At 42.9% G+C, this 26,586-nt stretch overlaps 1 protein-coding gene across 3 annotated transcripts in view; it reads left to right on the top strand.

Annotated features, from left to right (window-relative positions):
- LOC126248573 (ATP-dependent helicase brm) overlaps positions 1 to 26,586 on the top strand; it is a 456,856-nt gene that overhangs the window by 248,946 nt on the left and 181,324 nt on the right. For all 3 annotated transcript variants that reach the window (XM_049949677.1, XM_049949678.1, XM_049949676.1), the window contains 2 exons: positions 2,858 to 3,035; positions 13,939 to 14,181. In XM_049949677.1, coding sequence (XP_049805634.1) covers positions 2,858 to 3,035; positions 13,939 to 14,181 — 421 coding nt within the window. The remainder of the gene's footprint in view (positions 1 to 2,857; positions 3,036 to 13,938; positions 14,182 to 26,586) is intronic.

The following is a 26,586-nucleotide window of genomic DNA, read 5'->3' as shown; positions in this document are numbered from 1 at the left end:
ACACTAGCTTTCAAGTTCTTGTTGTTTTTCTAGTAAGAGTACACACATTCACACACACAACCTGACAGCCAAATGCACGCTTACTAGAAAAAGAGCAAGAGCTTGAAAGCTAGTGTTAACTGTCTTTTGTTGCATATTTCTGTGTACCATGCACCAGTCCTCTATACGAAGTAGTACACACATATGATACATATGTAACTATTCATATATACATATCAGTACGTAACTTTGTAACGATACTCAATCATCTCACTACGTAACTTTGTGACAATATTCAACCATTTCATTACATAACTTTGTAACTGATCTTAACATTTTTTCAGAAGAAACAGTGCTGCACGAGAATTGTAAAGAATCTGTCATAAAATTGTGAAGTTCTTAAAACCTTATCACTGTCAATTGTCAGTACTTTTTGGGCATCAGTAAATGCTAGCACTTTCTCTTGGGTTATGTGCAACTCAGCACCTCCTAGTCACTGATAAAAAGAGATGAGTAATCCCATCTTAAGCACTGATCTGTCAGTGACATCTAAGCTGAGCGCAACTGATCCAGGCACTGGACATTGTCTACATTATCTCAAACTTTTCTGTGAAAGTTATCCCAAAGATGCTTTATTGGGTTGAGTTCAGGAGACTGAGCATGTCACTGTTGTACTTAAACATTGTGTCTTTCAAGCCACTGAAAACGGCTCCAGCAACTTGTGATCTGGCAATATGATACGACGAATTCAGGCCCACACTCTTCAGCAGTCGGAAACACCAAAGTTTGCAAAATGTTTTGAATTTAAAGATTTGCCTGTTACTTTCCTCTTACAAAAACAAAATCCATTTTTCAAGTGACCGTTATTTCTCCCCACACTGTGATAGAAGTTCTTTGAAATTTGTGGATCTCATGTATGTTAATAAGACTTTGTGCATCACCTAGTTGCTTCTGTATGAACACTCATCTTGACTCTGGGTGCAAATCAAAGCATTGTTTATCTGTAAAGATGACTTTCCCTCATTGATCCACTGTCCAATTTCGATGTTGTAGGCACCACAAAACATTATTTCCTTGACAAATAGCTGGAAGCTTTAAAGGTCGATAGGCATGAAGGCCTTTTTCATGCAGTTTGTTTCTGACAGCTTGGGTTGAAACAATTATGTTACCTACATTTTGCAAGGCACTTCTTAACATTCTGGCAGTTGAAGTTCTTACTCTAAGGGTTCTAAGGCATAGAAATCTGCCTTGTCCTGCACTAATCCCTTGGTTTTCTTCAGTGCTTTTCTTCTGAACTGCCAAATTGTTTATAATGACTCCACATTCTTGAAATCACACCTTTGCCTTTGTTTGGAGCACTTACAGCATCAGTTTGTTTTCCGCCATTTTCAGTTATGGCAGTTGCCGTAAACATTCCATCGCGGTTTAAATGATGACATTCTGCCATCATTAAATCTATTCTTAACTGTTAATTATGATTTTACACAGTTATTAGTTATTTGTGTCCCCCTGTTTAAAACATACTTAATTCTTTTCAATACAACAATATAAAATAACAACTTTCCTTAATACAGTAATGACAAATGACTAGTACTTTAATATTTATTTCCATTCATTTTTCTACTTCAGTCAGTTTTTTTTAATGTTTCTATTTTTTTAGTTATTCCTTAGGCAATTTTGGTGTGTGTATATAAATGATCTAAGTGATAATATTGAAAGCTCATTTGTGGACAGTGATGTTACCTGTAGGGAGGTAGCAATGCTAGAAGACTGTAGAAAATTCAGGAAGATCTCTTGAGGATTGATGATTGGCGCAGGGTATGGCAGTTGACCCAGAACGGTAATATATGCAATTTATTTTGCATAAGTAGATGAAGAAGTTAATTACTGTTTCAGTACACTATTGGCAGTAAACCACTGGATATAGTAAGAGCTATAAAATGTTTAGGAGTAACATGATGTAGAATGCCCACATAAAACTAGTTGTAGGAATAGCAGGTGCCCGTCTTAGTGTCATTGGAAGAATCTTAAGGAAATGTTACACATCTGTAAAAGAAGTGCCTTACAAAATACTTATTCAATCAGATTTTGAGTATTTATTATTTGTCTGTGACCCTTACCAGGTCGAATTGATGGGGGAGGGGAGATAATTCATATCAAAGAAACAGTGACATATTATGTCACAGGTTCAGTTCGAAAGTGCAAGAGTGTTATGGAAATGCTTTCTGATTCTAGTAACAGACACTACAAGGGGAACCTGTGCATTTTGTAGAGATTTACTTTCAACATTCTGATAATATACATTCTGAGCATAGTCAAGCAACATTTTACTTCCCACCACATACATCTCACAAAAATCACAGAAATAAGACCTTTTACAAAGTAGTAATGGCAGTTGTTCTTCCACATACCACTTGCAAATGAAGTAGGAAACATGGAAAATGAATTATCCTCTACCACAGGCCATAAGTTGGAGTACAGAGTCTAGATGTAGATGTATAAGAATACTAAGAACATCCTACACAAGTTGCTACATAATTTGTCTTTGTCAGCTAAACAGAAACTGTATGATAATCGAAAGTATGAAAACTTTGGATAGTTGAGGAGGTGCATGGCTACACTTCCTTCTAGTTGACACATGGCTACAACTGTGACTGGAGTTACATATTGTAGTTGGAAGTTTGTGTGTGTGTGTGTGTGTGTGTGTGTGTGTGTGTGTGTGTGCGCGCGCGCGTGCATGCGTGCTCGCGCACGCGTGGGCGCGTGCGCATGTGCATGCTTGCAAATGTGGGTTGCATGCAAACTAATATTTGTTGTGGATTTAAGTTTTATATGGTTATGGTTGTATTTTATCATACTTTTTTCTTTTTATTTAAAGGACGTTATCAAACTGGGTGCTGGAGTTCGAGAAGTGGGCACCCTCTGTTATTGTTGTTGCCTATAAAGGTTCTCCTGCTATGCGTCGTCAGATCCAGAGCCAGATGCGGTCAACAAAGTTTAACGTGCTACTCACGACTTACGAATATGTCATCAAAGATAAGGGGATGCTTGCAAAAGTTAGTTAATAGTATTTCTGTCCAAACTGTTATTTGTTTTCAGACATTTGGTTCTAGAAGTTTTACATTTTTATTAACTGAAATTATTTTGAAACATAATGAAATTCTTGTAGTTAATTTGTAGAATTGCAGGCTGTTTGAAAAACCAGAAAAGTTGTTACATCTCGTATTTATGGGATATGCAAAGTAACAGAGAATATTTCTAGTAAAGTTTCTGTTTAAGTGTGCCTGGTTACATGCTTAATTTTTAAAGTTCTGTACTAGTGGACCAATGTATGTGTATCAGGTGCCTTTAATATGGAAGAAAATGTTGGTTAAGCTTTTTAGAGAAAAAAGAGGGTAACAACATATAAAATAATAATAAGATGGGCTAATAAACATGTAGCACAACTGTTGCTTACTATAGATAGTTACCAGTAAAATTGAAACTTTAAATTTGACTCTCTGGTTCTTTAGTGAAATAGGCTTACAAAATAAATTAGTTCCAACCAGAAGCTTTATTTTTAACTTTGTTATAAAAGACAGTTACTGTTTCCCATTTGAAAATTATTTCAGAGTGCATTGTCTCCTTAGCTTTTCCTCCATAATGTTGTTGCTAAATAAGAAGTAGAACTTTTGTTTGAGATTTTAGTGGGATTTCTCCACTGTCATTCTTTCAAATGGCCAAGTAAGTGATTTTCATACATCGTTGATTGTTCCTTGACCAGTAATGTTGTATTGGTTGGTTTTTGACTGATAACGTGCTTAAATTTCTGTGTCATATTTGAGTAAATGAGAGTGCAGCAGATTTATGTATGTATTTGGCTGGCATTCCAGCCCAAGGTGCTGGAGTTAGCTGTCATGTGTGTTTTGCTGATGAAGGCTGTGGCTTTGAAGCTTCATATGTAAGTGTCTTTTAATTGTGCCTGTCTACAACTTACCATGTCTTCTTTACAGTAAGTAGCGATCTGTCTTTTCCTACATTGCTCATATTTGTGCCTGGAATTTAGATAGTTTGATATTTGGCTGTAAGGATTTAAATACCTCTTTCAACCAATATAACCCCCTGCGGGTTCGGGGGTAAGAATCGGCCCGCGGTATTCCTGCCTGTCGTAAGAGGCGACTAAAAGGAGTCTCCAACGTTTCGGCCTTATGTGATGGTCCCCTGTCGGGTTTGACCTCCATATCTCAAATTTTTTCCGAAGAGCGAGCCAATTGGGGAAGGGCGCCTTACTTGGTGCATTGTGTCCATCTTGCGTTGAGAACTTTCGCCAGCTTTTTCGTCGTTGCGTTGCAGTCCTGCCCACTCTACATCTCATGGGCATGGATACGCTCCTGCGTGCACTTTCTGCCAAGCGATGTGCAGGGCCACTTTCTGCACTGACGGCGACCATGGACCACATGTCACCTAACATCCAGCACGGTAGCCAGTCCGTTGTGGTGGGGCCGCCATGTACCCTCTTGGTTGTAGCCCCCTGACAACACAGGGATCGCTCTACTGATGCCTGCGCCGTTAACTCCCCACGTATGCCAAGGAGTAGATGCCCATCTCCCTGGGGCATCGGGACTCCCGGCAATGGCCATCCTGCCAGGTGGCCTTTGCTGTGGCTGGGTGGCGCCCGTGGGGAGGTCCCTTGGTCGGAGTAGGTGGCATCAGGGTGGATGACACGCAATGAAGCATGGCACATCTTCTCTTGCTGGTGGCCAGCCACCAGCAGTCTCTAAGCGTTCGAGGGCCCATTTTAAAGGTAACGTTTATGACCCCAAATTGTTCCCCTCCCTCGCCACACCATGGGAGGAACGAAAGGCTATGAATGAGAGCGACAGGTATTCGCCCCGGTATCTCGTCTGTACCAGAGCTGACGGGGAATCGTTTGTGTCTGTGAAGCCTCAGTTCTTTGTCGAACATTTAGAGGACAAGTTCGGGGAGGTGGAGGGCTTGTCCAAGATGCGGTCAGGGTCAGTCTTAATAAAAACGGCATCCTCTGCCCAGTCACGAGCCTTGCTCGCTTGTACGAAGTTGGGGGATGTTTCTGTTACTATCACCCCCCATAAAAGCTTAAATATGGTCCAGGGAATTATTTTTCACCGCGATCTCCTTTTACAGTCCGATGACGAGCTGCGCGCCAACTTATAGCGACGGGGTGTACATTTCGTCCGGCGTGTTCATCGGGGTCCGAGGGACAATCAGGTAGCTACCGGTGCCTTCATCTTGGCCTTCGAAGGTGATATCTTACCAGAGAAGGTCAAGGTGATGGTCTACCGGTGTGACGTCAAACCCTATATCCCTCCCCCGATGCGGTGCTTTAAGTGCTGGAAGTTCGGTCACATGTCCTCTCGCTGTACTTCTAGCCTCACATGTCGAGATTGTGGACGCCCATCTCATCCCGATACTCCATGTGCTCTGCCTCCCGTCTGTGTCAACTGTGGAGAGCCTCATTCCCCTTGCTCGCCGGACTGCAGTGTCTTACAGAAAGAACGCAAAATCATGGAATATAAGACCCTGGACCGACTGACTTACACTGAGGCTAAGCGGAAATTTGAACGGCTACATCCCGTGCGCATGATGTCATCTTATGCCTCCACTGTCACTCCTGCTCCAGCTCCTTCAGCTGCAAGATATACAGTCAGCTCTCAGAATCAGAGGACCTCACCTGCCCCCTTGACAATGGGGGCCCCTTCTCTCGCTGTTGCTCCCACACCATCTACTTCGGGAGCAGCACCCACTAAACCATCGGGGACACCAGTCCCCACTTCTAAGCCGGAGAAGCGTAAGTCTTCTTTGGCTTCTCTCGCTCGGAAGGGATCCCTTGGGTCACTCCCTTCCCAGGTTCCGACCAGCGGCACAGCAGACACCAGCCAGTGGCTGAAGAAGCCACAGGTCGCTGGTTGACGGGCTTCGCGATCCTCTTCGGTCCCAGAGACTGACTCCAATAAGCCCTCTCACCAACGGCAACCAAAGGAACAGCGAGAGAAAACGACTTTGAAGAACCGTAAGTCCAAGACACCTGCGGTGGCACCTACTCCACCACTACCTAAAAGCTCTGCATCTGAGGATGAGGTGGAGATCCTTGCGTCCGCTGAGGACCTCTATCTCGCCGATCCCTCAGACGCAATGGATAGCACTTGCACGGGTGCTCCATCGGATGCGGCAGGTGACCCAGCGGCGTAATCTGCCTTCCCAGTCCCGTCACGCCTTTCTCCGCAATGGACAATACCATCCTCCAGTGGAACTGCAGCGGTTTCTTCCACCATCTAGCTGAGCTCCGCCAACTTATCAGCCTTCACCCTTTCTTCTGCATTGCTCTCCAGGAAACTTGGTTTCCAGCAATGCGAACCCCTGCCCTCCGTGGCTATCGGGGTTATTATAAGAACCGAGCAGCTTATGAAAGGGTGTCTGGTGGCGTCTGCATATATGTCCTTCACACTTTGCACAGCGAGTCTGTCCCTCTCCAGACACCTTTACAGGCTGTCGCTGTACGGGTGTGGACGCCACAGGCTGTTACCGTCTGCAGTCTTTACCTTCCACCGGATGGTGATGTCTCGCAGCATGTCCTGGCTGCACTGGTAGCCCAATTGCCACCTCCTTTCTTGCTATTGGGCGACTTCAACGCCCATAACCCTCTGTGGGGTGGGTCAGTGGCATCAAGTCGAGGCGCCATCGTTGAGCATTTATTGTCGCAGCTCGATCTCTCGCTGTTAAATGATGGTGCCTACACACACTTCAGTGTGGCGCATGGCACCTACTCCGCCATTGACCTTTCAATCTGTAGCCCTAGCCTCTTACCGTCTGTCCAATGGAGTGTGCATGACGACCTGTGTGGTAGTGACCACTTTCCAATCTTTCTGTCACTACCACAGCGTCACTCTTCTTGGCGCCCTAGCAGATGGGCTATGAATAAGGCTGACTGGGACTTGTTCTCCTCCACTGCCGCTCTTGAGCCTCTCTGTAATGATGACATTGATGCGGTGGTTCAATCGGTCACCACCGGCATCGTTACTGCCGCCGAATCTGCCATTCCCCGTTCCTCTGGGTCCCCTCGGCGGAGGGCTGTGCCTTGGTGGTCGCCTGAGATCGCTGCAGCGATTAAAGATCACCGGCGGGCGCTACAGCGTCACAAGCGACATCCCTGCATTGAACACCTGATCACCTTCAAACGGCTGCGTGCGCGGGCCCGCCTCCTTATCCGCCAAAGCAAGCAGGAGTGCTGGGAGCGGTATGTGTCCACCATTGGCCTCCATGTCACTCCATCGCAGGTCTGGGCCAAGATTTGACGCGTCTACGGCTATCGGACACCTGTCAGCGTCCCTGCGCTCTCACTGAATGGAGCAGTTTGTACTGACTCCGACGTCATTGCAAACCACTTAGCAGAGCATTTTGCTATGAGTTCCGCTTCTGCGAATTACCCCCAGGCTTCCGCTCCATTAAAGAGTGGATGGAACGTCGGAGCCTTTCTTTTCGCACCCACACTTCTGAATCCTACAACGCTCCATTCAGTGAGTGGGAATTTCACAGTGCCCTTGCCGCTTGCCCTGATACCGCTCCCGGGCCAGATAGCATCCACTGTCAGATGCTGAAACACCTTTCAGTGGACTGCAAGCGACGCCTCCTCGACCTGTACAACCGTCTCTGGGTCGAGGGTGAGTTTCCGTCGCAATGGCGGGAGAGCATTGTCATCACCGTTTTGAAACTGTGCAAGAGCCCTTTGGAGGTGGACAGCTACCGCCCCATTAGCCTCACCAACGTTCTTTGCAAGCTTCTCGAACGGATGGTGAGCCGGCGCTTGCATTGGGTACTGGAGTCTCAGGGCCTTCTGGCTCCGTCTCATGGTGGGTTCCGTAAAGGCCGCTCCGCCGCCGACAATCTGGTGAGCCTGGAGTCGGCCATCCGTACTGCCTTTGCCCGCCGTCAGCACCTGGTCGCTGTCTTTTTCGACATGCGGAAGGCGTACGATACGACATGGCGTCATCACATCCTTTCTACGCTTCATGGATGGGGTCTACGGGGCCCTCTGCCGATCTTTATCTGCAATTTCCTGTCGTATCGTACCTTCCGCGTGCAAGTCGCAGCCTCATATAGTTCCTCCCACGTCCAGGAGAACGGCGTGCCACAGGATTCTGTTTTAAGTGTCTGCCTGTTTTTAATAGCCATTAACGGCCTCGCTGCGGCCGTGGGAAATTCTGTCTCCGCTTCCCTGTATGCTGACGACTTCTGCCTTTACTACAGCTCTATTGGCATTGCAGCTGCAGAACGTCAGCTACAGGGCGCTATCCGCAAGGCGCAGTCTTGGGCTGCAGCGCATGGTTTTCAGTTTTCGGCTGCCAAGACCCGCGTTATGCATTTCTGCCGGCGCCGAACGGTCCATCCTGAGCCGCGGCTTTCTCTTGACAACGAACTTCTTGCTGTGGTGGAGACCCACAGGTTTTTGGGGGTGGTTTTCGATGCCCGGTTGACTTGGCTGCCTCATATCCGGCAGCTTAAACAGACGTGTTGGCGGCATCTAAATGCTCTGCGATGCCTTAGCCACACCAGGTGGGGCGCCGACCGATCTACTCTCCTACGGCTCTACCAGGCGTTAATCCAGTCCCATCTGGATTATGGGAGCCTGGCTTATGGCTCAGCATCCCCATCTGTGCTGCGGGTACTGGACCCAATCCTACACAGCGGCATACGGCTTGCCACTGGTGCTTTCCGCACCAGCCCTGTGGACAGCATGCTAGTGGAGGCAGGTGTCCCTCCCCTGCGGTTACGGCGTCAACGTTTGCTAGCCGCTTATGCTGCCCATGTTTTAAGCTTGCCCGGGCATCCACACTATCGTCTCCTGTTCCCGCGATCGGTTGTCCATCTGCCCGAATGTCGGACCCGGTCTGGTTGTACAATCGCGGTCCGCGTCAAAGAGCTTCTCTCTGGGCTTCGGGTTTTCACTGTTCCACCTCCTTTCCGGGCCACTTTGCATACACCCCCATGGTGTGTTCCTCGCCCTTGCCTTCGACTCGACTTGGCACAGGACCCGAAGGACTCAGTCCCTCCAGAGGCCTTCCGCCGCCGCTTTTATTCCATCCTGGCCACGTATCAGGGCTCTGGCATTGTTTACACCGACGGTTCGATGGTTGCTGGTCGTGTCGGGTATGCGCTCACTCTAGGGGACCGTTCCGAACAACGTTCCTTGCAGGATGGCTGCAGCGTTTACACTGCTGAGCTGGTCGCCATCTTTTGTGCCCTAGAGTATATCCGCTCCTGCTCAGGTGAGTCCTTCGTTATCTGTAGCGATTCCCTGAGCGGTTTACGAGCTCTCGACCAGTGTTTCCCTCGTTCTCGTCTGGTGATGGCTATCCAAGAGTCTCTGCATACTCTTGCCCGTTGCGGCCGCTCTGTGGTCTTTGTGTGGACCCCCGGTCATGTCGGTATCCCGGGTAATGAACATGTTGACCGCCTGGCGAAAGAGGCCACCAGTAAGCCATCTCTGGACGTTGGCCTCCCAGAGACTGATTTGCGGGCAGTCTTCCGCCGCAAAATTTTGGCGCTATGGGACGATGAATGGCGCGAACTGACAACGCGCAATAAACTCCGTGCTGTCAAGGAGACGACGGCTGTGTGGCGGTCATCCCTGCGAGCCACTCGCAGGGTCTCAGTAGTTCTTTGCCGGCTCCGCATTGGCCACTCCCGGCTGACACACAGTTATTTACTGCGCCGGGAGGACCCTCCTCTATATCGCTGTGGGGCGGCTTTGACAGTGGCCCACATTTTGATGGCCTGCCCCCTTTTAGCTGTGGTCAGGCAGACATTTGCGCTGCCTGATACGCTCCCTGCCCTTTTAACAGACGACTCCACTATGGCTGACTTAGTTTTACGTTTTATTCGGGCAGGGGGATTTTATCATTTAATCTGAGTGTTTCTGTTTTATTTTATTGTTTTGTGTTGATTCTGGCCTTTGGCCTATGATTTTAAACTGATTTTTTTAATGTGTTTCTAAGTGGTTGGCTTTTCCTTTTTTATTTCTATGGTCGGCCAACCAGCGTCACACTCTGTGTGGTTTTAGTTCGTTTTGTATTGTCTTTGTCTCAGTTTCTCTTGTTCTGTATCATCTGTGATCTATTCTGTTCCTCGTTTTTATTCTCTGTGGGTGTTCTTTGTATTTGGAAAAAGGGACCGATGACCGTAGCAGTCTGGTCCCTTTAATCCCCCAAACCAACCAACCAACCAATATAATGATAGATTTGCTGTTAAACAGTCAGAATAGTTAACAGCGTACTACCTTGAAAATATTTCTGGCTGGAACTGTGTAGCATCTACCAACTCTCATTGTTCTCTTCTTCTTCTTCTTCTTCTTCTTTTTTTTTTTGGGGGGGGGGGGGGGGATATTAATAGTATTGCAGTCTTATATGACAGAGTACTATATGAGGAAGACAACCACTGCCTGTTTAGAGTAGGTATGGGTAACAAATGCTGACCCATGGTGTGTGTGTGTGTGTGTGTGTGTGTGTGTGTGTGTAATTTTTTTATTTATTTTTTATTATTATTTTTGTCCTTGACGTTAATGGTTAGGAGTAACGCACAGATATAAGTGGCACCCCTTTTCCGATATGCCACGCCAATGAAATATGCCTCGAAATATGCATTTTTGAGAGTACATTTATTTTATGTTTACCGCTTCGTCAGATGTTAAATTTAGTTGTGTGTTGTGAACATTGTATCTTTGCGTATGACGTTTTACAGTAGCTGTCTGACGTTTTACAGTAGCTCTCTTAAAGCTTCCATTGCAGAATTCTGCAATGCTGTTACCGTATTTTACGGACTATAAGATGCACCTTAATTTTTAAGCAATTTTTTAAAAAAATAACATTTTTGCAATTTTTATTATTAGATTGCAAAGCCAGACTACAAGAGGTATTCGTGTATAAAACCAAACTGACCTTTCAAATCCCTGAAAACTGTCATCTGAACTTTCTTCTTCTTCTTCCTCCTCCTCTTCCTCCTCCTCCTCCTCCTCCTCCTCCTCCTCCTCTTCATTGTAATTGTTGTCCTCTTCATATATATAAGTTGGTCTTCACTGCCATAGAGAGTGTTACTTATGCTGCACTTCTTGAAAGATTTAACAATAATGTCCTCTCTTAGTCTAGATAACTGTTTTATCCACTGACACACTCGTCTGATTGTAGATCATTTTAAAGCTCCCTTCAGTGTGAATTCATTTTGGATTTCATCCATTTGTTTCATTCCTCTCTCATACACATTTAAATGGTTTATTTATCACGACATCAAGAGGTTGCATTTGTGAAGTAAGTATTCTTGTAATAACAGAAATATCTGGTTTTCACTGTCTCAGTGTCTCTTTTACAGAATTTTTCAGATGACTACTAAACTGATCTAGCACAAGAAGAGAACTGTTCTTCAGTAAAGCACCTTTCCTTTCCTCCCATACTTGGACTTGGTTAACCCATAATTTCATACCAGCCTCATCCATTCAACTCTTGTCATGTATGTGAACAACAGCACTGGTGGTATTTCAGGAGGTTTTGGCATTGTTTTGCATTTGAAAATGATCATTAGCATAACACGAAAGGACAACAGTGTAGTGCATTTTTTCATGTCCATTTGTTTTTAGAGTTACAGTTTCAGCACCTTTCATGACAACAGTTTTGTTATGTGGCACCTTGAGTGCCAGAGGAGTTTTATCCATATTTGCTAATTGGCTTAGTTCCAGTCTAGTTTTCTTTCAGTGTTGAATAATAAAGCAATGGAAAGATAACATTTTCTCTTCATACTCTTGTGGCATTCTCAGATATTTTGGTTTTGGTTCTCATTCTAAGTCCATGATGCTTCATGAACCTATAGCATGAACCAACTCCACCGTTAAAGTCTGTTAAGTTCCACTGTAGCACTAGCTTACAAATGTGTATTTAAATGATTTTGGACTAATTCCAATGCCATTTTGATGGTGTCCTTCAATCTATTTCAGTACCTCATTTTCTAGTATTGGCCATTTTGCATTCAGTCCTCTATTTGCACATTTAGTCTTCATCATTTTTTTCAGTTCTTCTTTACTACCCAGCAATTGCGAATGCGTTTTTTCTGTTGGTGGAGGGCTGAAATGCCACTCAGATGCTATGTTTCTGTGTTCTTCTGCCTATGCTATTACTTTCAATCTATAGCCTGCATCATATGAATATCTTTTATCTTTTCGCCATTACGAAACTAGCTACTAAAAAAACTATTGTACTGTTACTGATAACACAAATGACTTTCAGTTCAAGTTCACTGGCACCATAGACTGCAATGACACATCATAGGCTAGACAGTGTTCTGGGTTTGTGATGGCAGGGCAGGAGCAAGACAGTGTTAGCAAGCTTATGAATCCCAGCAACTCATGTTTGTTGCATAGGTGCACTGCTGCTGCCACTTGAATCCCATGTTGCCAGATAGAGATAGGTTTCCCCCAATATCAAATAGATGGCCTTTTTAAGACTGGTGGGAATTTAACTCAAAGATTCAACATTTTTGTATTAATGTCGAGTATAGGAAGTCCCTGAATTTTGGAGGCAAATTTTTCTAAGAAAGATGTGTGCCTTATAGTCCATAAAATATGGTGCTAAAGAAAATATGTTTGTGATGTATAAATAAAAGTAAACAACTGAAGATGGGTTCCCAGGCACCTTTAAATGAAAAATAAATGTCTGTAAAAGCAGCCGATTGCAGATAATTCATTATAAATTCAGTTCCCATAGACTGTGCCTTCTAATGATTTTTATTCGTGTATTTGCGCATTACCAACAAAACAAAGGTAGGATTCAATAGTTGTAATGTTCTAATGAGTCCATAGTGGATAAGAATTATTTACCAATATTAATACAAGGAAGAATAGAAAAACAAAATATGGCAATGAGATAGACACTCACAGTCGACAGACAATTAGGAGTAACATTGCAAATTTCTTTTGTGGCATGATTGAAACCCATTGTGGGCCATCAGTTGTCCAACCACGGTGTAGAGGATAGGTGGAATAATAGAAAGGCACATAAAGAAGCAGGTGAACATTGTAACTCAGTTTTGGGTTCGGTCAAACATGGCCACAGTTTACTGGTAGCCTTCTTACAGATGGACATCCTTTGATTGGGTAGAATGTTCCAATGACTGGAATGGGATGTGATGGGTAATTATATAAGTATTCCAGCCACATTTTCTGTAATATCTACAGATTTGATGGCACAGTTTGTAAACTGTGCAAATGAACTTTTGTATTGTACTGTTCTCAATGTTCTTACTTTTTGTTTTCAAAGCTCATAATTTTCCCTCTGTCAAACTTGCAGCAGTGCACACATAGCCAGATATTTAATGTGTGCTGGGATGTGAGACTCTCTGGTTCCTTTATAGTTTCTGGAAAAGAAAGAAAAAACTGATAGCTACATATGCCTATGCACCCTGAAATCCATTTCAGTGATATTGTCTGTCTTCTTCATATCTAGAAAGTAGACTACTGCATGAAGGTCAACAATCTTTGTGCAACAGTAATTATTCATTTTTTATCTGTTGATCTTGTTGCTTGATTTGCTCTTCAGTCTGAAGAATGGTTTGATGTGTGTTTCCACTGTAGTCATCCTGTTCAGGCCTCTTCATATCTGCAGATCTAGCACTACCAACATCAATTCAATCCTACTTACTGTTATCAGGTCGTGGTCTCCGCCTACAGTTTTTACCCCCCACACTTCCCTCCATTACATCCCTTGATTGGCATTCTTAACCCATTTACAGTGAAAATGTGTGTTTTTTAAGGTCTGACTGCTTGCATGATTTTCCATGTCATTTGCTACTACTACTACTACTACTACTACTAATTATTATTATTATTATTATTATTATTATTATTATTATTATTATATTACTATTTCTGTTGTTCTTGTTGTTCATTATGGATTACTTTTACAGTTACATTGGAAATACATGGTCATTGATGAAGGCCATCGCATGAAAAATCATCACTGCAAGTTAACACAGGTTTTGAACACTCATTATGTTGCCACTCACCGTCTGCTCCTTACTGGTACACCTCTTCAGAACAAGTTGCCTGAACTTTGGGCATTGCTGAACTTTTTACTTCCCTCTATATTCAAATCCTGCAGTACATTTGAACAGTGGTTCAATGCACCATTTGCTACAACTGGAGAAAAGGTAAATTGCACCACATATTTTTTGGCTGTCCATTCCTCTTTCCTTTACAATTTTTAGTCGTAGTGTAATGTACCATCTTTATTTTATTAAAATTCATTCATTTGTGCTTATTAATAAATTTGTTACTGAGTACATTAATTTGCAAATATTGTTATTATAGTGCCTCTGAATTGTCTGGTGTTTACATCAAGTATTTCTGCATTAACACACTAGAAGAAAATTGTTAATAGCATTGACAATGTGAAAAGAGTGATTCTTCGTTTTACACGCTTGTCATATGTTGCCATATACTAGTGAAAAATAAAAAATTCTTAAGACATTTGCATAGGGAACTGAAAGAGCACGTATAGGTAGAGCATCATCCTGTGTACAAAATATAGAAACCACAAACTGCACATTAAAACAATTGAACCCATAACACTTATCTTTTTGAAAATTTGGTTTTTTGTTTTGGGCATCATACTTGACAGGTAAACACTGTAGACATACTAGGTCAGAGTTGTCAAACACAATTTTCGTAATTAACTCAATTCATCACTATATTTGGTCTACAACTTCCCTTCTGCCATACTACAATAGATGGCAGTAGCGACAAGTGATGGTTCAGGTGGTGGGTCATGAGTGGGTCACGCAACCAGCTTAGGCATTTGTAAACATAGCCCCGTCAAAATATTGGTCGATTTGTGATTCATCATGAAGTTATTCTTGATTGAATATGTCAACTTATGAGCCCAATTGTCATCATTTGGGGGAAGTTTTAATTTTCTGTTTTAACATGAAGAAATCTGTGGTCAAGGCTCATAAAATGCTGGGTACGACCTGTGACAAAGCACTTATTAGTGAAAGAATTTGCAGAGAATGATTTCAACACTTCAAGGACAGTTTTTTTTTACACTTAATGCTGTCTTGGTGGTGGAAGAGAGAAGGTTATCGAAGCTACTGAAACTGATGGAAACAATCACACAAGATCATTATCGAAAGCAGTTGATGTGAGCTGAGCACTGAAAGACAAGTGACCACAATACAGTGATAGACATTAAAAGGTGATTTTGGCATGACAATGCTCAATCCCATGTTACAAAACCTGTCATAACATACTTGGAAAGACTGAAAATTAGAAGCCTTACCCTACCCACTGTGTTCTCCAGACATTGTCAGATTCACAATTAGACTCATAAGAAATCATTAATGTTCATAGCACAAATTAGGAATGATGTTGCATTCACACTGTAATCTAGAGCTGTCATCAACCATTTGCTGGAAGCTGAGCTACCATCAAGGTTGCAGATTGCCAGGCTTGCTTTCAAACTTATAAATGTGTCATGTGCCTCTGATGCTGTAGGAAAAGACGCAACTGGTGGGATGAATGATCCAAAGTTGTTGTTGATGGTGATGGTGAAGATGAAGATAACACACTGTGCTTTTGTGTCAGGGATCGTCATTTACAAGTGTGATATAAACCAGGAGTGTGACAATTATATGAATGAATCAGGCAGTGTTATATAGTCATCTCTGGGCATTGTTGTGTTGGGAGCTACAATATACTTTGGCCATACAATTTTGCTTTGTTGGGTGAATGCTAAACAGTCCAGGATATAATTCAGCCCATTCTGTTGCCATTCCATAAACATAAAGGAGAAGTGCTCTTCCAGCAGAATGATGCAATTGCATATACACTTTCTGAATTACTCAGTGTGTTCTCTGAGGTGAATATGAATATGAGACTGAACATGTCTGGGACAAGATGGGGTTGTATCTTGCTCATTCTACATTACTTTTAACATCCCTTAACCAGTTATGACAATGGATGGATGTATCAGTGGTCACTATCTCCCAAAATGAGATTTCTTGCTTTTATGATTGTCTCCATGTGCAGTTGAAGAACTGCTAGTGGAGGCTATACAAGGTAGTGAAATTGCTGTTAAAGTTAAATTTGTCCATATGAACATGACCAAGTAGCTGTAGTAATATTGCATGTACGCTCTATGTAGTTAGTTAGTTATTTTCATGTTCCACGGATCATTTATGTGATAAGTCGTAACGATGTGGAATGAGTAATTTTATATTCATGTCACAAATTATTTTGTAAATATGCCTCCATGCTGGTATCATTTACAAGGTTTTTTTATTTATTTAATTTTTAAGAAAACATACAGATGCACGTTTGAAATTGCTATCCACAACCTTTTACACATTACAGTAACAGAAATTCTTCTAGAGAACAGGAATTGTAAAAGAGAAACTTTTTCAGTTTATTTTCAAATTTTACTTTGCTCTCTGTCAGACATTGTATGCCTGTCACTGGGTAAGCGATAAAACTTTTGGTTGCAGCATTGTGTACCCCTTTTTGTGCCAAAGACAACCTTAATGTGGTGTAATGAATGTAATTTTTTCCTTCTGGTTTTGTACTTATGTACATCACTGTTCCTTTTGAACTGCAGTGAATTATTTACAACAAACTTCATAAGAAAATAAATATACCGTGAAGCAGTAGTCAGAATCCCAACTCCTTAAACAGATGTCTACAAGATGATCGTTAGTCAGCACCATATATTATTTTTACAGCACGTTTCGAGCAGTGAAGAATTTCTTTCCGCAGAATGTTATTTGTATGGCATTATTGAATGAAAATTTACAGAATATGTCAACTTACTGACTTGTCTCTCCCCAAGATTTGCAATGATTCTAAGAGCAAATGTGGCTGAACTAAATTGTTTTACAAGTTCCAAAACGTGCTTTTTCCATTTTAAATTCTCATCAGTATAGACACCCAAGAATTTTTAATTTTACACCCAGTTCCTTCACCATGTGTCACACTTAACATTGGTGTAGTACTCATCAATGTGCAGAACTGAATATATTTGTGTCTTCTTAAAGTTGAGGGTGAGACCATTCACAGAATACCAGTTAGTGATGCTTTTAAGAACATTGTTTACCATATCTTCTGTTGCATATGTGTCCTTAGATTGATTACAATACTAGTGTCGTGTGAAAAGAATTTATTCTGCTTGTTGTGTATTATACAGCAGATCATTTACATATTTTATGAATAATAGTGGACCTAAGATTGACCCATGGGGAACCTCATATGTGATTTCTCCCCAGTCATAATAATATCCCTGGACTACATTGGTTGAATTTCTAAGTACAAATTTCTGCATGGTTTGGGTTAGATATGACAGTGTCCCTGGTTGGCTATACCATTAGTCCCATAAAAGCTCAGTTTATCTAGGAGAATATTGTGATTCACACAGACAAATGGCTTATATAAGTCACAGAAACTACCTACCAGTGTTATTTTGTTATTTAATTCTTGTAAAATTTGGTGAGTGAACATGTAAATGGCACTTTCAGCAGAGCAATTCTTCTGAAATTCAAACTGTGATTTACTGAGGATACTATTCTAGTGTACATCACCTTCTCAAAAATTTTGGAAAATTAAGTTAGTGGTGAAACAGATCGGTAGCTACTGACCCACTGGACTCGCATTCGGGAGGACGACGGTTCAATCCCGCGTCCGGCCATCTTGATTTAGGTTTTCCGTGATTTCCCTAAATCGCTCCAGGCAAATGCCGGGATGGTTCCTTTCAAAGGGCACGGCCGACTTCCTTCCCCATCCTTCCCTAATCCGATGAGACCGATGACCTCGCTGTCTGGTCTCCTTCCCCAAACCAACCAACCAACCAACCAGCTACTGACATATCTCCTATTGATTAGATTAGATTTACTTTCGTTCCAATTGATCCTTAATGAGGAGGTCCCCCAGGATGTGGAACATGTCAGAAAACAATAATACATGACAAATATTTTCAACTAAAACAGATAAGCTTTTTTTTTAATGAACACTATATGAAAGGATCATTTAAGAACTCTCATTTACTGAGATCGCATTAATGCACTGAATTAAACATATAATAGAACTACTACAATACTTCTTTACAATGAACATATTACTGTACTGAAATGGTGCATAAGTTAGACTCTCTCTCTCTCTCTCTCTCTCTCTCTCTCTCTCTCTCTCTCTCACACACACACACACACACACACACATTTTCAGATACGACAGGACTTATTATTTAGGAACAAATCTTTAGTACTTTCTTGGAGACCCCGTCCCCATCAAATCTATATGACCTTTATTGTTGAGAGAATATATAATTTTATTAATTTTAAAAGTGTTGCTTTTCTAACACACTGCTGTGATATTTCTCTTGAACTATTTGTCCACATATTTTCTGCTGTGTTTAAGAAATGATTATTAATCATATCTGCTACCTGTGACTGATCATTTATAGCCCTTCCATTTATGTTACTACTGATGCTATCCTGTTCTGTGGTTTATTGTTCTATCTCTTGTGTTACTGCACTCCATACAGCCTTAAGTGCTTTGTCAGGATTCCTGATTTCTGACATAATTGCATGTTGCGTGATTTTTAATAACTTTTCTTAGTAATTTTAGCAGTTTTTGTAGTGTACATCTGCTGCAGACTCTCTACTTGTTCTTGCCAACGTTTACGTTTCCCTTTTCCTGTCACAAGATACTTTAATGCCTGTAGTGATCCATGTTTCTTTACATAGCTTTCTAATGTTGTTTCTGCTTAGCTTGTGCGGAAGTCTATTTTCAAATAATCATATGTGTTTGTTGTGGAATAGATTAAATTTTTTATCAGAATTTGGTTCATTAAAATATTTCATCCTAGGTTGTCTCTTGTAAACAGTTCTTAAAAATATTTGTTCTGGAGTCTTTGATTATTCTGACTGATGTTTACTGAGGAGTATCAGTACTGTAAGCCACTGTCTTATTCATCATAACTAACTCTCCGTCATGATCAGTGAGAGCTTTGTTTACTGGACGTACAGTTATGAGGTTTGGAACTTAAATAGTGTGGCAATTATTTATTCACAACCGATACAAGAGAGTTACATGTTTTTACCTGTTTCTGTCTTTCAAAGTAGTCACCAGCGTTTTGTAGAACCGGTTGCCAGCGATGTGGAAGGCGTAGCGTACCATTAGCAGAACCTGTTCTGTTGATGGTGTGAATGGAGCAGTCTACAGCCTGTCGAATCTCTGAAACAGTTCTGAAGCGAATGCCCCTGGCGAAAGACAGTACCTTCGTCAGAAATTGCTGAGGCCATTAAAGAGCGTAGGTGGGCTCTACAGTATCATAAGCTGCACCCCTCTCTGGAGCACATAATAGCTTCTAAACGGCTCCGTGCCTGCATTCGCCAGCTTATAAAAAGACAGAAACAAGAGTGTTGGAAGAGGTACATGGCGACCATTGGATGCCATACGTCACCCTCTCAAGTCTGGACAAAGATCAGACATGTTTTTGGGTACCAGACCCCAGCAGGTGTCTCTGGCGTTACCATCAATGATGTGTTATCTACCGATACAAATGTGATTCCCAAGTGCATTGCTGAGCACTATGCTCGAGCCTCTGTATCGGAGAATTACCCTCCAGCCTTTCGCACTCTCAAACGGTGGATGGAAGGGAAAGTACTCACATTCACTACACACCACAGTGGACCCTATAACGCCCCATTTACAGAGCGGGAGCTCCTCAGTGCCCTTGCACATTGCCCCAACACAGCTCCTGAGCCAGTTCGGATCCAGTCAGATGATTAAACATCTCTCATCCAACTTAAAGTGACATCTCCTCGTCATCTTCAACCGAATCTGGTGCGATGACGTCTTTCCATCTCATTGGCGGCAGAGCGCCATCATACCAGTGCTCAAACCCAGTAAAAAACCCACTTGATGTATGGTGTGATGACGTCTTTCCATCGCAATGCCAGGAGAGCACCATCATACCGGTGCTCAAGCCCGGTAAAATCCCACTTGATGTGGATAGCTACCAGCCCATCGGCCTCACCAACATTCTTTGTAGGCTGTTAGATCGTATCGTCAGTCGGCAGTTATGTTGGCTCCTGGAGTCACGAGGCCTACTGGCTCCATGCCAGGGCGATTCCTGCCAGGGTCGCTCTACCACTGATATTCTTGTATCCCTCGAGTCTACAATCCGAAGGGCATTTTCCAGACGCCAACACCTTGTTGCTGTCTTTTTTTATTTACAAAAAGCTTAAGACACGAGCTGGCGACATCATATCATTGCCACATTGTATGAGTGGTGTCTCTGTAGCCTGCTCCTAATTTTTATCTGAAATTTCCTGTCGCTCCGTATTTTCTGTGCCCAGGTTGGTGCCTCCCATAGTTCCCCCCATATCCAGAAGAATGGGGTCCCGCAGGGCTCTGTATTGAGTGTATCTCTATTTTTAGTGGCCATTAATGGCCTAGCAGCAGCTGTAGGGCCGTCCGTCTCACCATCTCCATATGCAGACGACTTCTGCATTTTGTACTGCTGCTCCAGTACTGGTGTTTCTGAGCGGCGCCTACACGGAGCCATCCATAAGGTGCAGCCCTGGGCCCTAGCCCACGGCTTCCAGTTTTCAGCCACAAAGTCGTGTGTCATGCACTTCTATCAGTGTCATAATGTTCTTCCAGAGTCAGAACTTTACCTTAATGATGATCCACTCACTGTAGGGGAGACATATCGATTCTTAGGACTGGTTTTCGACACCCAATTGACTTGGCTTCCTCACCTTCATGAGCTTAAGTGGATGTGCTGGCAGCACCTCAATGCCCTCCGCTCCCTGAGCAACACCAATTGGGGTGCAGATTGCTCTACGCTGCTGCAGCTCTACAGAGCCCTTGTTCAATCCTGCCTTGACTGTGGGAGTCAGGTTTATGGTTCGGCGGCACCCTCGGCGTTGCGTTTACTCGACCCAGTGCACCATTGCGGCTTTCAACTAGTGACATCTACATCTACATCTACATTTATACTCCGCAAGCCTCCCAACGGTGTGTGGCGGAGGGCACTTTACGTGCCACTGTCATTACCTCCCTTTCCTGTTCCAGTCGCGTATGGTTCGCGGGAAGAACGACTGTCTGAAAGCCTCCGTGCGCGGTCTAATCTCTCTAATTTTACATTCGTGATCTCCTCGGGATGTATAAGTAGGGGGAAGCAATATATTCGATACCTCATCCAGAAACGCACCCTCTCGAAACCTGGCGAGCAAGCTACACCGCGATGCAGAGCGCCTCTCTTGCAGAGTCTGCCACTTGAGTTTATTAAACATCTCCGTAATGCTATCACGGTTACCAAATAATGCTGTGACGAAACACGCCGCTCTTCTTTGGATCTTCTCTACCTCCTCCGTCAACCCGATCTGGTACGGATCCCAAACTGACGGGAGCTTTTAGGACGAGTCCAGTGACCAGTGTCCTTAGTGGAGGCCAGAGTCCCTCCATTGAAGGTTAGGCGTGCACAACTGCTTGCCAGTTATGTTGCACGCATTCGTAGTTCTCCCGTGCATCCAAATTACAGTCTCTTTTTCCCAACCATGCGGTTCATCTCCCACATCGGCGGCCCAGGTCAGGGCTCACGATTGCGGTTCACATCCGATCACTTATATCTGAACTGGAGCCCTTCCCTTTACAATCTTCACTCTAAGTCCATTCACGTACACCTCCATGGTGTAAACGTTGTCCGAAGCTTCGCCTGGACCTTTCACATTGCCCTAAGGACTCAATTACTCCAGCGGCTCTCCGCTGCCACTTCCTCTCAGTTCTTGACGTGTTCCAAGGCTCTGAAGTTGTTTACACCAACGGCTTGATGGCTGATGGTCACATTCGCTTTGCCTACATTCACAGAAGCCATATTGAACAGCATTCCTTACCCAATGGCTGCAGTGTTTTCACTGCAGAGCTGGTGGCTATATCTCGTGCTCTTGAGCGCATCCATTCATGCCCTGGGGAGTCATTTCTTTTGTATACTGACTCCTTGAGCAGCCTACAAGCTGTTGACCAGTGCTACCCTCTCGTCATCCTTTGGTAGCGACCATCCAGGAGTCCATCTATGCTCTGGAATGGTCCAGTTGTTCAGTGATGTTTGTCTGGACCCCAGGTCATGTTGGAATGCCCAGCATTGAACTTGCCGACAGGCTACACTGAAACCGCTTCTGGAGATCGGTATCTCTGAAACTGACCTGCATTCAATATTACGCCTCAAGGTTTTTGAGCTTTGGTAGATGGAATGGCATAACAGTACACACAACAAACTGGGTATCATTAAGGAGACTACGAATGTGTGAAAGTCTTCATGCGGGCCTCTTGCAGGGACTCTGTGGTTCTCTGTTGGCTCCGCATTGGCCATGCTTGGCTGACCCATGACTATCTCCTGCGCCGTGAAGACTCGCCTCAGTGTTGGTGCGACGTCCTGTTGACAGTGGCCCATATATTGTTGAGCTGTCCTCCTTTGGCTGGCCTGTGACAAAATATTCAATTACCGGAATCATTACTGTTAATTTTATCTGACAATGCGTCATTGGCTACTTTACCATATTTACTCAAATCTAAGCCGCACTTTTTTTCCGGTTTTTGTAATCCAAAAAACCGCCTGCGGCTTAGAATCAAGTGCAAAGCAAGTGGAAATTGTGAAAAATGTTGGTAGGTGCTGCCACAACTAACTTCTGCCATCGAATATATGTAGCGCTACGCAGGGATGCTTTGTAGGCACAAAGATAAATACTGGCGCCAAAACCTCTGCGTCAGTAAATAAATTTTTTAAAAAAAGGTGGAAGACGAGCTTTTTTTCTCCGCCCCGAGTTTCGACAACTACATTTTCATACATTAGCCAATGAAGTAAATACAAATTCCGTTTTGTTCATCTTCGAATGTAGCAGAATTTCAATGTACTACGAAAATCCGACTGGCAAGACTGTTTGGGATGTTTGTCAATATGGCCAACTCTACGTTCTGAATTTTTTCCTACCTGTGAGAAGGGATGGTTGCTAATAGGAACCTGATGAAATGTGAATCACATGAAGTATTCTCTTCACCTTAAGAATTATTCGAATATAAACATTTTGCCATGTATTCTTTCGTGTTTGCTACTGTCTCATTTAAATCCTGTCTGCCTAATAAAGTACGAAACTAGAGTGAGACAACAGCAAACGCGGAAGAATATACGTATCGTGTCATGTTTATATTCGTATTATTCTTATGCCTAATAGTGATACAGTCAGAAATGAAGCATGGCAACTGACTAGATTTTTAAATCTAAGATGACTAATTTCTGTGCAGAATTTGATGTACTATAGAAGCAGCCACAAAGATTTTTAAACGGAGAAAAGTTTTCGCCCAACTCTCGTTCAGAACATGTTCTACCATATGCAGTCTATTATTTGGTTCTTGTTGATCATTATCAAAGGAAGCAGCAGTGTAAGTAACAACAAATAGCTATCAATCAAACGCTTTTAATTTAACAAATAGCAGTCTCTTGCCATTGTTTCGCTAATGAGACGATTCCTCTCTCTGTACCTTTTTTTTTTTTTTTTTAAAAAAAAGCGGTGGTAGCGCGCACAAAAGCAAGCCATGCCGCGAGCGGCGACAGGCCGTAAACAAACAATGCGACAAACAATGCATGACACAATACAGTAATGCATTTTCAGCTTAGAGTGACGTAAACAAAGAAAACGGCACTTATCAGATCAAAGTAAAAAAAGCAATCAATTCAAACCAGACGAAGCATGTGAAAAAGGAAGGGTACCCGCATAAATACGGACGGAGCGCCTGATGCATAGCAATGGCTACCTGGTAAAGCTTAACTGCTAAGCTTACGACTCGAACCAAACTACTGTGGCTGTATCATCGTTCATTGGACCTAAATTGTGTCTCATATTACAATGGACCAACTTTGTTTCGATTTGGAGGTGCGGCCTAAAACTTTTCTCCCCCCTTGAATCTCGAGTCTCAAATTTCAGGTGCGGCTTAGATTCGGGAAATTTTTTTCCCTTTATTTCAAGTCTCATTTTTCAGGTGCGGCTTAGATTCGAGTGCGGCTTGGATTCGAGTAAATACGGTAGTTTTTCGTTTTATACGTGATGGTGGGTTTTATCATTCTATATAAGTTTTAGTGCATGTCCCTTGTCCCTCTATGTTCTCCGCCCTAGTGCTTTTAGGCTGGAGGTTTTAATGTGTCACAGAATGGCTGACTTATCCGTTTTCTTCTCGTGATCAGCCAGCCATGGTCATCTCCTCTCTTGCTTTAATTTCTTCTACTTGTTTCTTGCGTCTCTCTGTGGTTTTATTGTTAATTTTGTCCATTTTAGTGTTTGTTGCCCTTCTGTGGTCTTGTGGTCTTTCCTTTCTTCCATCTTTGTGTTGTATGTCTTGTTTGTTTCCCTTTCTCCCTTGTGGAATTATTTTAATCAGAACAAGGGACTGATGACCTAGCAATTTGGTCCCTTTCCCCCGCTCTTTTAAACCAACCAACCAATCAACCATGTAACATATTTAACCCTGTGGTTATGTGGTGTTCAGACAGGCACAAGATGTCTGTCTTTTCAGAACTCTCTGAATTTTCCAACAGACAAGAAGCTGTTTTACCTTATTATTCAGTCCTCTAATATTCTTGTGAAGTAAGTTAACCTTACTTTTCTGACCATTCTTAGGCATTTTGTAGGGCTCTTCTGTTATTAATGTGTATAATGTTTAATTCCTGTGGGACCATTCTTTCATGGTGTTCATATTTAGTCATATTTAATCTCATGCTAGTGTATGTCTCCCAACAGTTCTTGATATTTCATGAGCAATGACTCAATAGTTGGTGCCATTTGCTCCAAATTTAATTTTTTGTAAACTAAAAGATTAATATGAAGCCATCAGACTTTTCACATTGAAAATATCAAGGTATAATTCTTTTAAGACTATGTAATATTTAGTAATGCTCCATTTGTATCTGAAAATGAATTGGTGCTGACTGTGAAAGGAGAAACATTTGTCATCAGAACAGTTAAAAAGAACCTAAAACAGTTGAAGTAATTTTTTAAATTGGTTAAAAAATAGAACCCTTGTGGTGAATATATTTGTAGTATATTTAAGGCAGTGTAGTGTCCTCCATTTCACTTTACATCATTGAAGTAATGAATCAGCATACCTGAATTCAATGTGTTCTGTTATACACAAGTAATTAACACAAAAGCTGGCCTGGGTGGCCAGGCGGTTCTAGGCGCTACAGTCTGGAACAGTGTGACCGCTACAATCGCAGGTTCGAATCCTGCCTCGGGCATCGACGTGTGTGATGTCCTTAGGTTAGTTAGGTTTAAGTAGTTCTAAGTTCTAGGGGACTGATGACCTCAGTAGTTAAGTACCATAGTGCTCAGAGCCATTGGAACCATTTTTGAATTAACACAACAGTCAAGTCATGAATAAACACTCATCTGTCAAAACTGTAATGTCAAAGAGTTAACATAATACTCTAATGTGTATCTGCTGTACAAAGCACAATCAAATACACTTTGCATGTTATTCTGAAGTTAGTCAATGCTTTCCACACAGCCCCCCCTTCCCCTCCCCCCTCCCACACCCCTGCCCCACATGGTAGGGTGGAGTTCTTGGAATGTGTAGGTACTTGTACCGCTCACATCAGCATGCCCTGATTTAGACTGCTGGTGTCTCCGGCGTTTCTTCTATATATTCTTGTTAAGCCAAGGGTAATACTGTGGTTGTTTGCCCAGTGTCTCCACTGGTCTGCTTCAGAGTCATGGGCATGGCTTTCTGATTTTTCTCATGAACTATAGCAGTGTCCGATGTAAGCAGATATGCTGACTTGTTTTAGTGACACTATTTGTGGCTTGTCAATATATTGTATGTTTGCTGTGTTTTAAAACCATAAATGCACCAGGGTGTGGTTGTTGTAACAGCAGATGCACTGCATCTGTTCTTAACATTACATGCGAGCATGTTTTCAGATCACTGTATATGAAAATCTTCTGATCTCTGTAGCGTGATGCGGGTGAATGGAAGAGCTTGAATATGTGGGCCTTCATTTGCTGTAGCAGGTACAGCAGTTCTGTCTCCCTCAGTATTTGTTGAATTGAAAAAAACTGCGATAGTAGGGGTTACGTCTCATCATAGATCATCACCTTTGTCAATGCCCCCATGTCTGGCTTACGTTCAGTGTGGAGCCCATATAAAGCCAGTGGCAGAGCAGACTTCCAACTATCTTCGTGACCCATAAGTGCGGCTTTCAATGTCTTGCCAGCCCTCTACCATCCCAGTGCTTGCTGGGTGGCAGTTGGTTGTATGGTGGTGTTGGAACCAAATGACTTGGAAAGCTTCAGGAATGTGGTCAATTTGGACTGTCATCCCTGACCCATAGTAATGTGTGACAGACAGCCGAACTATGATATCCATGCCATTAAAAAAAATTCTTGCTATTGTATTTACTGAAGTGTCACTGATTGGGACTGCCTCAGTCCACTGAGTGTATATGTCGATGGTGGTAAATATGTAGCAATATCCTTCTGATGATCTGTATGTACGTGGGAGAACCGACCTGTTCC

The sequence above is a fragment of the Schistocerca nitens genome, chromosome 3 (assembly GCF_023898315.1).
Source record: "Schistocerca nitens isolate TAMUIC-IGC-003100 chromosome 3, iqSchNite1.1, whole genome shotgun sequence".
Lineage (NCBI taxonomy): Eukaryota > Metazoa > Arthropoda > Insecta > Orthoptera > Acrididae > Schistocerca > Schistocerca nitens.
The sequence above is the reverse complement of the archived record's forward strand: the minus strand, read 5'-3'. Positions and strand labels throughout refer to the sequence as shown.